Source organism: Columba livia, chromosome 2, assembly GCF_036013475.1.
Source record: "Columba livia isolate bColLiv1 breed racing homer chromosome 2, bColLiv1.pat.W.v2, whole genome shotgun sequence".
Lineage (NCBI taxonomy): Eukaryota > Metazoa > Chordata > Aves > Columbiformes > Columbidae > Columba > Columba livia.
Genome location: NC_088603.1, coordinates 66875032 through 66891796, shown reverse-complemented (window position 1 = coordinate 66891796; position 16765 = coordinate 66875032). Strand labels below are relative to the sequence as shown.

The following is a 16765-nucleotide window of genomic DNA, read 5'->3' as shown; positions in this document are numbered from 1 at the left end:
CTTTTTTTTTTTTTTATGACTGCAGACTGTGAAACTAATGATTTCCTGGTATCTCTTCCTCAATAACTAGCCAAAGCTGAACTCTTGAACTTTTGTGCAGCTCCATTACCTTTTTTTTTTTTACTGCCTCCAACACACAAAATCCCGAAACTTGTCTATTTTTAAATCCTCCTTCCCTTTTCTTTCTTGCCTACATCTGACAAATCCTGCTCCGCCTCCACTGCCTCTCCTCATCATGTTTCTAAGATCTGTCCTTTCTCCTTTATGATAAGTAAAACTGACATCCAAGTAACAGGCTTAAACGTAACCTTTTTGCCTTCCCTATTGTCCCCAGCTGTAAATCCAGCTTACTGATGCCTGGGAACAACAAATCCTGCTAATTAAAGCTCTGACCTGGACACCAGCACTAACTGCAACCCCAACCAAGTCCTTTTGCCTATCTTGGATTTAGTGTTGCTTCCAAGGCTGACCTTTTTGGACTCATCAGTTCAACTTGGCTTATTAGCTTCTGCTGGCCTGAAGTTCTCTTTGTAGAATCATAGAATAGTTTGGGGTGGAAGGTGGGACCTTCAAAGCCCATCGAGTCTAACCGCCCTGCAATGAGCAGGGACATCTTCAGCTAGATCAGGTTGCTCAGAGCCTCGTCCAGCCTGGCCTGGAATGTTTCCAGGGAAGGGGCATCTACCACCTCTCTGGGCAACCTGGGCCAGTGTTTTAACACCCTCATTGTAAAAAATTTATTCATCATGTCTAGCCTGAATCTCTTCTCCTTTTGTTTAAAAGAACTGTGCCTTGTCCTATTACAACAGGCCCTGCTAAAAAGTCTGTTGCCATCTTTCTTATAAGCCCCTTTAAATACTTTATTCTGATGAGACGGGGGCTCTTTGCTTCAGCACCCACTTTGCTTTACTAGAAATGCTACAAATAAATGACCAGTTTATGGGGTAATTTGAAATGCTTGCTCTTGTTCTGCAGTCTTTGCTTACCAGCCTTCGAGTGACTGATAATTCCAATGCTTTTCACACTTCCACATGTTTTCCATTGTGAGATGAATTTTGAGAAAAATTTTGAAGATCTAAAGAAGGACTTATACATCTAAAAGCTATTTTCTCCATCCCCCATCTGTACTAGCTATTTTAATAAAATAGATTTACTCTCCGTTTTCTTATTTTTTAAAAAAATGGACAAATAATATTAGGTGAAAATGTGGTGAGAACTAGTTGGCATACAACTGTATATCTATTGAAACTTGCTTAGTTTAATAAGGAATGCACTGAAAATATGCTATTCTCTGGTGTTTTTTGTGTTCTTAGAATGCAAATGTTTTCAGGATTAAAACCAAGCTTTCTCACATATCTCTAACTTCTCTGCATCCAGTCAGGACCAAACCACAGAGCTTCTGTGCAGCATATTTTAATAGAAGAAACAGGAATTGCTCTATGTGTGTTTAGGATGGGGTTGATGTAGTCATCAGAAGTAATGAGATAGAGGAATAGGATGTGGTTACGACATATGCATTATATTTCTATTTCTGTGACAATTACCCAATAGGCCAAGTGGTAGATGACGAGAACCTCAATTTTATGCCTGACCGAAAAGTAGTCCATTTTAAAAGGAGGTGTTCCTAATATTCTGTGGAAGGCATAAGCTCATCCTTTCAGTGAGCATCTCTCCTGAGCCAGAAATTCTCCTTTCTTCAGGGTGCTGCATTCCCCAGACTTCTCTTGCACATCTCACCTCCTTCCTCATGTGTTTTGTGAGAACTGGCCAGGTCCCTGCCCAGTACCAGCACTGCTGGGGAAGACTTTTCTCCTGAGACTGGAGTGAATGTGGCCGAATGGGCTTTGGGGAAGCAGGGGAGAGGCTTGGGGGACAAATGGCCCTCACCAAAAGGTGGAGAAGCTTGTCAGAGCAATATGGTAGCCTCTTTCCTTTTTTTGGCTGCTCCTTTTTAGTTATTTTTTGGTTTTGCTTGTACTCCATGGTAAACCAAACAGTATGAGACAGCATGGATTGCAAAACACCACCTGTAGGTTCTTTGTAAAATGAAGGAAGTGGAAGAGGAGGGAGTTTAATGTCATGCATTACATCTTGCTGCAACAAATTTGTAAAAATTGGTAAGATCTACAGCCCAACTCCCATCCTCTCAATGATGTCAAACCCAGACATTTTGTCTTTTATCCAAAAACAGGACAGGAGAATTTAGGTTTCCAAAGCTGAGCATGTTAAGCAGCTACCTGCAGGAATTGCACTTTATATCATTTCAACTACTGTTTATCAACAGAAATCATACAGAATCTACTGTGTGAAGACTTAAATGTAGTAGCCAGTACCAGGCCATGGTCTTTCCAAGTTTCTTTTAAGAGACACTGAGGGAAGTTACAGAAATAAAAATTTCTCAAGCAGGACACTGCTTTTTAAAAGTACATGAAAATGTGAAATGGCTTGTACTGCCCATCCATGTTGCTCTCTTCTACCTACAAATGAAGCTGCAAGCTATTTTGTTTTGGCTTTCTTTCAGTAGAAAGCTAAATGTTGTTTTTTTGTTTGGGAGGGCAAAGTAAGCACATGGTACAAGTGGGGCCATCTAAACTAGAGATGACAGTCTTTGCCATGGATTTAGAAATTGTCCAAATCTCTCAGAGCACCCTGACACAGACTTAAAAATTACCTGTAGTCAGAGCATTGTGAACGTGTGTGTCCTGCAGCCAGCAGAGAGGATGGACATCCTTATGTGGTTCCTCACTGTAAGTGTCCTGGAGAAATGGGTGGGAGAGATGGCTTTAAAGAAACTGGAAGTTTTCAGAGTCAACAGGGAGGTTTGGTATACCGGAAAAGAACTGAACTTCTAGTGCACATTAGGTTATGAAGTTTGTGGGGTGTCCTCCCCAGATGTTTTGTGCACATGTATCTAAATGCCTGAGAGCTTGGGGCAAAGTTTTACTTCTTTGAACAGGTTTCTAGTTGCACAGTTTTTAGTTTCTGGATATCTGGACACTGAACTGATATCACTGTTTTTCCTGCTGACTGGAGCATCTGCTAGATTTCCCTCCACCAGCCCCCTTCACTGTGGGCTACCAGGAACCTCCTGCAGAGGAGCCGTGCAGGGTGTGAATAGGAAGAAGTACCTTGAACTGTTTCAGCAAAATTTGTCAGAGAACTTATGTCTGGAGCCCTTGTGCAGCCTTTTGTTTTGAGTGGGACAATATTTTATCTACTGGAGGTACAGAAGAACTGGCTTTTGAAACCTCACAGTCAGGGATTTGCACCTGTTTCAGAGACATCCCCTCCATTTATTTATTTTCAGTGGTGGTACCAGAGAGCTCCTGGGGAAGGAGGAGATGCAGGTAGGTCCTGCAGGCACAACAGCCCTTTTCCAGGGAGGGGTGTTTGGTTGCACCTCATGGACTTCAGCAGTGGAAAGTGCACATGCAATGGGGCACCCCGAACAGCGAACATGTTTCAGCTGGGTTTCTGTTGCAAGCCCAAAGTCCTCGAATAAAGATTGGGGAGTGAGAGGAAGAATCAACATTTGTCATTCACTGCCACGTGGTGATGTCTGTAACTCAATATCCCCACCCTGAACCTTGCCTTGACTATTGTTGTAATCCGATTCCTTACAAATATTGATGTTACAGAAGTTCCTCTTCCCTAGATTTCCTGTAGCAGAGACTCAAGCATGGATTACAGAAATTATTCTTAAATAAATAATGTATTTGCAAAGTACAGCATAGAGCAGCTTGAGCTGGGTGCCTTCTGAAGATGGACCCTCAGTGGAAAAAAAACTTGCACAATTATACCCCCACAGTCCAAGCCCCCACCCCCTACATGTCACTCTGGGCCAATTGCAAAATTAGAGTCTGGTGTCTCCCTGTTCTTCACTGGATCTCTTCATTTTAATCAAGCAGTCTGTCAGTCAAAGTCCTGACCTCCAGTTGCTATTTTGCACCTGCAGGTGGAGAAAAATAAGTTTTCAGCAATATCCAAAATATTCTTCTGTTTCTCATCTTCTATTACACGTTGTTCTGTTCCTTTGCTTATCTCCAGGGATGCAGTTTCCCTTATCTTCTGGCTTGAAGACTCTGAGGCCTTTTTTACTTAATGAAGCAGAAAGTTCAAAGGTTCACAGCTTTCAGAAGTTACGCTGAGTAAACTTTCTTTTTCTAAGTGAATTCTATAGAAGCTTCTAAACAACTTCTATATGAAGCAGCATGCCAGTAAGCTAAGGTAGTCTATTCCCTAACAAGTGATCATATAATAAAGTGAGTATTAATTGGAGTTTGTAGATAGAGGGGAGAAAGTAGGTCACAGAAAGTGACTTGATGTTAATTTAATGAGGGTCCTTCTGCTGTTCACAGTAAAGATACTGCATGGCCTGGACACGTGAAAGACGTGGAACGGTCTCGTGTCACAAAATACATGTGCTTCTCAGCAAGCAGCAGTTACATTAGTCTTTTGTACCTCCCTAGAAAGGCAAAGAATGCATGTCATGTCATGTATTGCCAGTCTTGCGATGCTGCTGTTGCATATGCCCAAGCAGAGCCCAACTGCAGACCTGCCTGAGGAAGAGGAGGAGGCTTGAATGCCCATGGGTGTGGGTGCAGAGGGCTTCAGCTTCCCCACCCACACGCAGAACTGGGTCTTGTTTATCTCGACATGTGCAGATGGAATGAAAAGGAGGTTGCATAAATGGTTTTGTTTCTCTCTCTGTCACATTTCAGAAGTCCACTTGGACCCCCGGAGGACGTGGTGCCCTGCAGCCGACTGCCAAACGGTGTGCCATGTTCCACCCAGCAAGTCGGGAGCACCAGTGCCGGTGGAGTGCCCAGTTTGCCATGTGACGTTCTGCTCCTCTTGCAAGGAGGCCTGGCACCCCCAGCGCCCATGCCAGGACATCCTGACTTCTCCTGTACCAACTGAGCAGGGGTAAGAGGGGAAGCCACGGAGGCCACGCAGCCTTTTGTTTCTTTTGATCATGGGTGCTAGCTGTGTGCTTCACATCAGTTCCATGGAATGACTTCCTTCTAGGTCCTTAGGTGCATCTCTCAGACTGTTCCTTTCCCTTGGTGTTTCCTAACTATAATTCCAGTCTAATTATTATTTTAAATGATACGTTTTATTTTTTAACGCTTTATATGATTTGTGTAAGGTGGTAGGTTTGGACACGAGGAAAAGGTTATTCACTGAGAGGGCAGTTGGTCACTGGAACAAGCTCCCCAGCAAAATGGTCACAGCACCAAACCTGTTCAGAGTTCAAGGACTGTCTGGACAATGCTCTTAGTCATGCAGTTTGGTTTCAGATAGTCCTGCAGGGAGTTTGACTAGATGAACCTTATGGGTCCCTTCCAGCTTGAGATATTCTATGATTCTATGATTCTATACTTATGAAGTGTGCGTTGCCCCTCCAGGGCTTTGAATCTGCCGGAAGGTTCTGTTTGCATGCTAAAACGATGACTCGTGTCCAGATAAAAAAATCCACCACACTAGTATTCCAGTGTCAGAACTTGGCTTGTACTGTGATTAAGAAATCAGCCTTGCTTAATGTTTACAGAATCTCTCCCTGCCTGAATCTTAACTCTTACACAGAGTGGGTGTAAAATGTCCCATTTGGTGTGAGAAATCTGACTTAGGCTTATTTTACATAGGTGTAAACAACCTACAGATAAGCTTATGTAAGTCATTAATCTTCAAAAAGAAAACACTTTTGTGTTTAAATTATATGTCTGTGGCCATCCATCTTTGTTTTCAGAATCAGATTATGTTCAGTCATGTGCGTTCAAAGTTTGCTGTCACTTTTTGCAAGAAATGAAAGACTTACTTAAAATTTAAGCATTCTGCTTGCTAGACACTGCATCGATAGGAGTTGCCAAAGAGATCTCATTGCAATTTTTCTTCTCCAGGTTTGATCTTTGGCTTTAGTGGCATTTAAGGCTATTTTGCTCAGGCAGGAAACAGTGCTGTAAATTGCATAATCCAGCCATGTTAAATGAGTTGTGCAAACTGTCTTACAAAGTGCCAAATTTTAATGCTATAGGTGATGCATTTGTGGATGTAGTGAGTGTTGGTTTTATGGAACATAAAAGACCATGGGGTTGGAGTTTCACTTTCATGTAATATAAATAATCTTACACTTAGTAGTGACTATACTTCAGTGTATTGTACTGAATATAAGCTTCACACATTGAGTGCATTAAGACAACAACATCAGATGCTCTGGAAAATAAGCACAGTACACATTAGGTAGTGGAGCTGAATATCAACAGTAATTACATTCACATTTCATTTTAATATTTCCCTTCTTTTCTAGATCACTTATTGGAAGGGAGACAGAGGCGCCAGTTAAGCAATGTCCAGTTTGCCGGATTTATATTGAGCGAAATGAGGGCTGTGCTCAGATGATGTGCAAGAACTGCAAGCACACATTTTGCTGGTACTGTCTACAGAACTTGGATGTAAGTGCTTCAGGAAAAAACAGCTAGAAAAAGGGTAATGAGGTTGGGGTTAGTCTGAGGCCCTGTACAAGCTCTCCACCAACTCATTGATAACCTAATATATGTATTGGCTCAGCTCAGCGTCTAACCTCATTCTTTCTTCTCATTCATCCACTGCTTTTATTTATATCAACACTATTTTTCTATACAGGGTTATAGCCACTTCTGTGCATCCCATGCTAGTTCTTTGAGGGAAATGGGACAGACTGGTTACTTTCTGGAGGATCATTCCAGCACTACCTTTCTCTGATTCCCTCTTCTAGTTCAGTAAAAATAGTTTGGTTGAGAGACAGGAAGTGTTTTCCACCTGCTCCAGCTGCAAGGGTTGCCGCCCGTTCAAAGAATGGTCTGGTACAGGATGAGAGGGGCTGTTTCAAGGATGGATGCGTTAAGAGCGCGTATGGACTAGGTCTCCTTTACTAATCCATCTCTAGTGCCGTGTTTGCTGAAGACTGGTTTATAGGCTCAAAGGTAAAAATGTTGGATTATGAACATAGATTATGAAGTGCAGGTTGCTGGTTATTTCTCAAGTGATACCAGCTAGTCTCAACTTGTATGGATTTAAAGCTTTCTAGCAGGATTAAGAGTATCGAAGGTAATGTGCTCATGTATTTGACAGCTTCTCTTTTGGGCACAGTCATCAGTACCAACTGTGGAAGTGTGAAAAAGACTTTACCAGCCCTGAAAATAAATGTTTGTATGCTGCATGGCTTTTCCTCTCTTTTGTACTCCCCAGCCAGCAAACACTGAGATTTCTTTGTTCTTCGTCCTTCCTTTTCTCAGCATGCTAAACAGGTTTTGCTTAGTGTTATGTCCCATTTCTCTGTGTGTATGAGCGTGGCTTTTCAACATGAGTCTTAGGGCTTGCCTCAGAGTATGTACAGTACACAATGATTGCTTATGGCTATGCTGAGCTGGAAGGCTGTCAGATTCTCACAGGCTCTGCACACATGCCCTTTCCAAGTTTTTGTCAGCTCAAAGGAGAAAATAAAAAAGGAACTGTAGTTGTGTGATTCAAATCTAACTTTTCTAAATGTGCAGGGTTACAGGAGCTCTGGATGTAGATGAAGGTAATACCTGCAGAGCCAAAGAGCAGGGCTGAAACATGAAACAGGAGGCAGAGTCAAACTACAGTGCAGCTGGCTATGGGAGAGTAATGCAGGGCATTAGCCACCTTCTGAAGATAAAACGGATAATTTAACAAGTATTGCTGGGAAAATAGAAAGGAAACAGGGGTTTCCCAATTTTAAAATTTTTATGTTTAGCCTAGGAAGCAAAATACTGTAATATAAACTGTAGGGACAGCAGAACAGAAGCTGAAAGTACTTCAGAAAGATGATCCCTCAGATTGCTAGCTCTCAGAAATATCTGTGTTTACAGGCCCCTTTATCATCACCAAATTACAGATTAGGTATTTGTGCAATAGCTGTAATGCATATGCTTATGCTTATTAAAAGTGAGGGAGGAAAGAAGCTAAACAATAGCGCAGGTCCCAAACACATCACACTTTTTGAAACTGCAAGAAATTTATCTAGATAATTATTTGGAAGACGAGTGAACTTGTCTTCCAGCAGCTGGTAGATCTAAAGCAGTATCAAGAAAGTTTTATTTCCAGTCAAGTCTTGAACCTCTCCCCACAGTACTGGAACCTGCCCTTACAGCTTCTTTTGTTTTTCAGAAAGATATCTTCTTAAGACATTACGACAGAGGCCCTTGCAGAAACAAGCTGGGCCACTCGCGGGCTTCGGTGATGTGGAACAGAACGCAGGTGTGTTCCTAATCAGCTGAACAGAGCTCTCATGCATGCATGAAGCAAAGAGATTTTACCCTTCAGTGGAGGACTAAGATAATTATTTTCATGTTTTCATCTGTTTTTTTGACCTATGCTGTGCTTATGCATGCACACATTTTATTTTCCACATGAGCTAAATACGTATTTTTCACCACCATGTCTTTCAGGTTGTGGGGATCCTCGTTGGACTAGGTATCATAGCATTGGTGACCTCTCCCTTGCTGCTCGTGGCATCTCCATGTATCATCTGCTGCGTTTGCAAATCTTGCCGAAGCAAAAAGAAGAAACACAGCCCACCAACGACCTAAAACTCTATGTCTGTTTGAGCCTCTGCCTACACAGCATACGTGTGTGAGAAAGCACAATGGTTGTATTTTGGTGCCGTATCTACTAAACAATACTCTCTTTTTTGCCAATTCTTGGGATAAGTGCCTATTCTTTACAGGCTACTCTATCAAATCCCAGTGTGAAAAAAACCTAGATACTTGTGCAGTACATATGGCATAGGTTTTTTGCTTTCTAAAAGGAAAACAGGACACCATTCAGTAGTTCTTACCCCTACATATGAGCCACATTTTGAGACTGGTAGAACTTTACCATCTTCCATCAGCTTCATGTGACTTGATCCTGCAGTATTACTTTGCCTTTGCAGACCAAGTCATTACCGTCATGCTTTCTTGTTGGTTCCTAGTAACATTCAGATTTCTCAGAAAGTTTTTGATATTTTGTAAAAGAGGGAGAAGAAAAAGTTTGATTAAGTTCTTGGCCTGCTAGCTTGTGTCCCGCTCAAGGTAACAAACTGTTAAGAAAATACGTTTGACAGTTTCCTGCCAATTGGCTGCCATGGGGTTTCTTTCACTGTTGAAATCAATTTTATTTATACTGTTGATCTCAATTACAGAAGTAAAAAACCAAAACTATTTCTAACTAAAACAGGACTCTTTTTTGAGAGGCTGGACTACTTTGAGAAAGCTGGTATTATTTCAGATCAAATGTGACATATCTACCTTGAACTGTTAGGAGTATGCATTTTTCCTTCCCACTGGGCATGCCTTTTCTCAGTAACATGGGTGTAGCAAACTCATTCTGAAGCTAATATTTTAAGAAAGGCCATGATACGGTTCCTATTCTGTGCACAGCATTGGGATCTTGGTTGTGTGTTTATATAGTGGCCATATTGGTGTGGATATACCGAGTACCTTTGCATAATTTATCTTCTAGGCAATCAGTATATTTTTTTTTAGCAGTTTACATGAAGTAGGAGCAAAAACGCTGTTACGAGGTTACTCAGACCAGGCTAAGCCAAACCCTCCTTTAAAACCTTGTGGACCCGCTGAAGTGAATACCTGAGAAATGCTGTGCAAATGTAAGCTACATCCATTGGTGGGTATTTCTTCTGTCCTGCTCAAGGTTAAACTCAGTTACCGGTAATTTTTAGTTACTCTAAATCTGAAAGGCTGTCATTTAACGAACCTTCATTTTAATTTGATGCCTCACCACCAAACTGTTTCAGACCCTGGTACCAGTTACACCTGTAGACGTTCACTGCAACCTCACTGAAGAGCTGGAGTTATTCCAGGCTGACTGAGGAGTAGCTGAGATCAGACTCTGCTCCCCAGAGTTTATTTCATTAATTCCTTAATGGCTGGTGCTCCTCACAACCCTGCCTGGATGCGGCTTTTGTTCTGGACTCCCGTTTGTGCATTTTATATCTGTGGGAATTGATACGAGTTTGCACTATGTAATTCCTTGTAATGCCAACCCCTCTTGGTAAGGGTTGCAGGGTTTAAATGAGATGCTCAGCCTGAGCCTTGTGTCGGGCTCACCCTCCTCCCTGCACACAGCATGAAGCACCTGAAAAGAGCTTCAAGAAGCATCTTTGTGTTTGGTCGAGCCTCAGGAACTTTGCCTTATTGGCAGCTGCAAATGTGACCTTTTTTTTTTTTGTTTAACTTCACTCTGGTTACTGTAACAGAAGTGGTAAATGTTCTTATTTTAAGAAAGTGTAGTCTGTTGAGCAGACTAGCAGGGACAAAGGCCTTAAATTATATTGTCTGGATTACTTTTTAATCGATTGCTTTTATAAAAACTGTCTGACTTTGCTACCAGTTGTGACTGGAGGGCAGGCAGTGCTTGCCAATGTGAAAAGCTATATTTATTCTCCATCCACAGCTTTGAAGGGAAGCAGAAGGGTAGTCAGTACATTCTAAATAGAGAGTACAATGCAGGCAACTGCCTTTATAATAAATAGAGAATGTTTTCCGTATGTGTTTTCTTTAAGAGCAGTAATGGTAATGCTTGGGGGGGGGTACTCGTGACAGATTAAAGTGTCCAGCCCTTGGCTTTGCACTATTTTTCTACCTACGTCTTTATGGCACTACTGTCATTTCCACTTTATTTATGAACTTGCAGTTGAAAGTCTTATTTAACAAAGCCTCAAGGACAAAGATATAGAAGCTGTATAGTCTCTTTAACCATAACCAGCATAGCAATGTACCAATGTCCTCTGTATGTTGAAGTTTGTGGGCTTTTCGTGTTTTATGGTCTTACCTACATCCAATGCACCTTCTGGTAGCCCAGTTTATTTCCTTTCCTCTTCCTTTATCTCATCTTGTTTTTGCTAAAATGCCTAATGGAATGGAAGTGTCTCATGTTTTTTTTTCATTAATACTGCTGTGTTAATGAAACTGCCAAGTCCTTCCCTCTGTTAAAGAAATGCAGCTGATTGCAGTTGTCTTGCCCAGAATACACTAATGGACACACGGTCACCATTTGTATTGTAGTACAAATTTGTGCTTTTTTGGTTCTTTAAATGTTGTCTAAAGTTAATGCAGATATCTCCATAGAGCAGGAATTTGTTTAAATTATTTGAAGGATAGTGTTTTATAAAAGCATTGCACACGTGCATAGCTGTAAAGTCCGTGAAAACCACCGTAGTCAGTTTATTCTTGACTACTCAGTTTGAGTGCAAGGTAACTCCTTTCAGAGGCTTCTTCCTACAGCACAGGAGGAAGATAGGTGACACTTCCCATGTGCACCTCTTATTGCAGGTGCCAGTTTAGGTCCCTGGTGTGGGGCTAACAAAAGTGGTAGAAATACAGTATGCATGTGTTAGCACAACTCAACAGGCAGAATGCCAGTCCAGGCATCTAAGGAGCCTGCTTGCAGGTTGGTAGCAGTGGCCCAGGCTTTAGCTGGGGATCTTTACACAAAATCACAGTAAGGAGAGGATGAGCTACAGGCACACCTTCCTTTGGCCCTGTAAATGCAACAAATTGACCAAGAAAGGAGTTCTGGAAATATGTTAGCACTTAAAGTAGAAGTCTTACGAAGATTATTTTCTTTAAAAGGCTGTGGCCAGTACACCCTGTATCCTGGCTTTTCATTGCTTGAGGATACTTGAGCATGTGCATTAAGCAGACCCTGCCATGGCCAGCAGTTGAGGACATGCTAATTCTGCCGAGTAGAGCTGTACCTGTGCTGAAGTGCTGGGAGTGGCAGGGCCCTGTTGCCTTGTTCTTCAGAAGGCATCTATTTTGCACCAACAGGTCATGCTCACAGAGTTTCTGTTTGAGCGGGAACCTTTTTAGAGTAATGGGTTTTGGTGTTGTTTGGGATGCTCGTTTTGTTATGTTTTTTACTTGATAGAAAGAAATAGAAATAGATAAATTAAAGTCACTTTATAAGGGATTTATTGCAAGAATGACAAATATTACTGACAGAAATCAGGGAGAAAGAAATAAAAACAGGGCTCCAACTACTTGTGACTCTTCTAAGTCACTGTAGCTGTAAATCCACGCTCTTGGATTCCATCTGTGTGGTGTGGTGCATGTTAGTACCGGGCTTCTCTGCTCTTGCCATCCCTCTCCTTTCCCCGTGGCAGATGGCTGCTGTGTGGATGCCACCCAGGAGAGAGCTCAGGGCAGGGTACTGCGCCAGAGCTGGGGTCTATCCTGGCTCCATCACCAATTTACCCTGGGGTCCTTAGCCACTGAGAGATACCTTGGGGTTTTTAGGCTGGTTATGTTACACTGATAGTGTCCACAGGCTCCCCAGTTGGAGAATGAAAGTTGTTACTACTCTATTCCCTCTGAACCAGGGGCATTCAGCCCTTCTGAAGAGTAGACTCTAGATATTTAAAGATTAGATCCTAAAATGAGAGACCCATGCTAGAAACTGGGATTTCTACTGCAACTGACCACATATCTCTGCGGCCACATATCTCACTGTAAGTTCATGGCAGTCACCAGAGCTGTGTCAAACACAGCTGAGGATCCCATGAGCATCTCATTCATGTCCTTGTGTTAAAATGAGGATGGTGATACCTGCTCCCAAAACTGCCTGTTAATAAAAAGAAAATTACTTCTCTGCAGTATTTATTCTAGAACTATATGAGATGATCAATGCTGCCATTTAGTAATTGATGATTTATTAATTGTGCATGAGGTTACTTACCCCAAAGAATGGCATGAGGAGTAGCAGTAATTTTTGTTTCTACAGTGCTTTAATTATGCTAAATGCTATGTACTGTTGTCTGTCCAGTAACATAGCATGAAGTCCAAGGATAAGTTTAAAATGTGCATAATTTTTACTTGAATCAAGAGAAACTGGATATAACCTTCATATTCACTTGAAGATATACAAGTAGACAGAAATCAACTGCATTTCCACAATGGGACAATGAAATCAAGTTTTGGCTGCTCTGTTCTCTGGCAGCACAGAGGGTGGTTGTGCTGTCATGCCTGTCACTTTAAAAATTTGAAATCTGTTTTGCACTGTGATCTCCTTCCCCCGGTCACTCTCATCTTTCTCAAACTCCTTCCTTTTATGATTGTATTTTTCATCCTCTATCTCAGGTCAAAGATTCTTAGAGAAAAATTAGTGAATTTCTTTGTATGAGGATAAAAATCTACCAACGGTTTTCTCCCAAGTTTTAATAAGAAATTTGATGCTGAGATAAATGACTGAAGATAGAGATTCCAGACTTGGCTTGTTTAGAAAAACTTGTTCGGACCTAAGAAGTTGCCATGAAAGACCTAAATGAAGACTGCTTCATTAGAGCTCTTAAATAAAGGAGCCCTACAGCTTTTTGAGCTTCACAGGAGCTGGAAATGTGCTTGGGAAAAAAAAATCTACATTCTATATACATTTTTTTTAATTATATAAATCAAAAAAGCTTCTCTTGTATGGCTTCATATTTTACGGATTCCTACCTCCTGGAGGCTTTCTAGGGTATACTTATACAGTAAGATAATTTTAAAAATACATTAAAATAGTTGAACAGAGTGTGCTAGTTTTAAAACAGTTGTAAGACTTCTCTCACACATGAGAGCATAGGATCAGACCCTAATTTATGTGGCTGGCAATAAAGATATGAAAATTTACCTCTCCTGGAATAGCAAGAGTTGATTCCTCTGCAATGTGCTGGAAGGTGAACTTACTGCTAAGGTTCTGGAAAACTGCAATCTAATTTTTATTTGTCCTCTAGTTAGTAAAGTAATGAAGTGAGAGCTGAATGGTTTTGCTGACCAGGAAACCCAGAGGTCAGTTTTGTGTCACTACAGTTAAGTTACTCAGAACCAATGTGTTTTTATAATTTTTACAATTCATCTATAATTTATAATGATTAATTATAAAATATTAATTTTGAAGAATCATTGCATTTTATAATGTGATAGATTTCAGTTCCATTCATACTGGAAACCTTTTCCCTTCTGCTTCCTGTGGAACAGGTCGTGGTGTTCCTGGCAAGGTAAATTCCTATTATTTGGTGTAGTCCACAATAAATGTTTACTGCACTTTTTAGTTACATCAAAGGTTTTGTTATGATCCCTCAAGTTAGTTCCTTGAATCAAGCAAATTTTCTAGCAATGAATTTTATTGACCGTCACAAATTTGGGCTATACAAGATGATACTAGTTGACAAGATTTTTAGAGGACACGACCTCATTCTTTCCCCTTCTGCCCAAGAGGCTTTCTCTTTTCTTGGCTGAAAATGGGGGACTTCAGTCATTTGTTTGTGCCTTCTGGATGTCCAAACAGAAGCAGCAGCTTCTTACACTACATGTGTAGCGTGGAGCTGGTGCTGTACTGCAGCCATGATGCCCCCAGGCCATCTCACCGTGCACCAGCCAGAGTTCTGTCAAGGGCCCTATCTCAAGCTGGCCCTCTCTCCAGCTACCCGCACCCTCCAAGAGTCCCCAAATTCCACAGTGAATCTCTGTTCCTTTACTTTTCCAGTCTCTGCTGCTGGACTGTTTCAGTTTCAAAGAAACCTCAGTTCAGATCGGTTACTTGGAACTTGGTGTGTCTAGGCATTCACTTTGCCTAATGAACAAGTCTTGTGAATGAAGAAAAGGAGAACTGCTAGCTACCACGCTGACGGTGGTGTCAAGGGGCACCGAGGGTCACCTTCTGAGAACTCTCTAACTGCCCCAGAACTGCATATTTTTTAAAAAAACTAGTGTATGTTTTAAATACCAGTCTGATTGGAAGAGTCTGAGTCTGACAGCGGGTTGCATTTCTGAACAGCAGTTGGGAACTCTTGTCCTGCCCTCCCTGAGTTGGGTTCTCGCCTCTGCCCCTTGCAGACAGAGGCACTGGGTTTAGCCCGGGGAGACCTTATTGCAGCCTTTCAGTACTTAGAATGGACCTATAAGAAAGATGGGGACAGACTTTTTAGCAGGTCTGGTTGTGATATGGCAAGGGGTAATGGTTTTAAACTAAAGGAGAGGAGATTCAGGCTAGACATGAGGAAGAAATGTTTTACAATGAGGGTGGTAGAACACTAGCCCAGGTTGCCCAGAGAGGTGGTAGATGCCCCATCCCTGGAAACATTCACGGCCAGGCTGGATGGGGCTCTGAGCAACCTGATCTAGCTGAAGATGTCCCTGCTCATGGCAGGGGGTTGGACTAGATGACCTTCGAAGTTCCCTTCCTACCCAAACTATGCTATGATTCTCTGATTGGCAGCATTCTCACCTCTTCTCAATGTAAGGTCTCCTGGCTAGACCAATGCTACTGTCGAATGCATTTGTTTGAAATAAAGCCTTGGCTTGAGGGGAGTAGGAGAGGGGGCACCGCCTTGCTGTGCAGGGTAAATGATATAGCAAGGGGTTGCTTTGTCTCGGACAGAAGAATCACATTCCTCTCCACAGGGTCAGCTCTTCTTCGGGGCAGTTTGCCTCTTGCACTGTGGCACATGGGTAAATTCTGCCCCAGCATCTAGGTGTTGTTTCCCTGGTACCTGTTTAGGCTTACAGTTTGTTTATCTGGGTTTTGTTTTTATTTTCCTCCAGGTAATAACATTTTCTTCACCATTTTTCTCCTGGTGAAGGGCAAAAGGGTTTGATCTTTGTAAGATTTGTTAAAATATTTTTGTGTTTATAAGAGGAAAGCTGACACATATAAAGAAATAAATGCTTTTGTAAATTTTTTGTTGTATGATTCAGCATTTAAACGTTTTACAGATGCAATTTTTGCACTCTCTCTGCATATATGCATAAAATATATTTATTTTCCGTCTTCAAGGTTTACTTTGGGGTTTTTTTTTCTTCTAATGTAAAATGCAGTATGTGCAACATTAAAAAAATAGTGTAAAGACGTCTTATTTTGTTGTTGTTCTTAACTGCCTTTAAAAAGATTAACATAAAAACTTATGGGAAGAATTCAAACACATCTGGGGTGTTTAATGGGAAACTTGAGGGTAAAAGAGCATAGAGGAGATGGAATCTTGACTCTTAATTACTTTCTCAAAAGTAAATGACATTAAAATCCTTTTAAAGAGAGTGGGGCAGGCTCTGGGTTAGCTCCTGCGTGCTGCTGCAGGGAATGCAGACACCACAGCCGTGGTGTTTGCTGTCTGCAGCTGGAGTATGTGAATCTATAAATCTATAAAACTATAACTCTCCCTTGCAACATCTGGTAGAGAATACGACCTGGGTTGTAGCAACCCAGAGGAGCTGCAGCTACCCCAGGCTGTAGGTGGGAGTGCACAGGAGGCTGCAAAAAGACACCTACTGCTTCAGAGACCTCTTTCTCTTCCTTTGCTCCCTTAGCCCTGCCTCTGTCCTTGCAGCAGGATCAGGCCTCCCGCTCTGTGTTTCTAAAGGACACGATGAAACACTTAACCCTGCCATGTAACTTCAGATATACATGCTCCTCCATTTTCTCACACCCCCACATCCTGCAGTGCTTTTGAGGGACAATCACAGCCATGTTTTTGAGCATCACATACTAAGGTGATGCTTACTATTAAATATTTCCAGCTTAGCTACAATTTCTCAGCATCTGAAGTCAGGATTTTCCACTTGGTGACAAATCCTTGAAAACTCAGCATGCCATCTGTAGGGCTTTGCATTTCAATAGATTACCTGAAAGGTCTTGAGAGTTTGGCCTCTGAGGACGTGTTTTCGGCATGAGGGTTGAGGAGAATGTCACCGGTGTCACCTACAGCTCAAAATTTTGGTCAGGCCTGAACATT

The 16765-nt window shown here is 41.8% G+C and overlaps 1 protein-coding gene across 3 annotated transcripts in view; it reads left to right on the top strand.

The window, feature by feature from the left end:
• RNF144B (ring finger protein 144B) overlaps positions 1-15888 on the top strand; it is a 98942-nt gene extending 83054 nt beyond the window's left edge. For all 3 annotated transcript variants that reach the window (XM_065055211.1, XM_005506020.3, XM_021292307.2), the window contains 4 exons: positions 4722-4926; positions 6308-6452; positions 8170-8259; positions 8451-15888. In XM_065055211.1, coding sequence (XP_064911283.1) covers positions 4722-4926; positions 6308-6452; positions 8170-8259; positions 8451-8591 — 581 coding nt within the window. In that variant the 3' untranslated portion in view covers positions 8592-15888. The remainder of the gene's footprint in view (positions 1-4721; positions 4927-6307; positions 6453-8169; positions 8260-8450) is intronic.
• Positions 15889-16765: the final 877 nt, after the last annotated feature.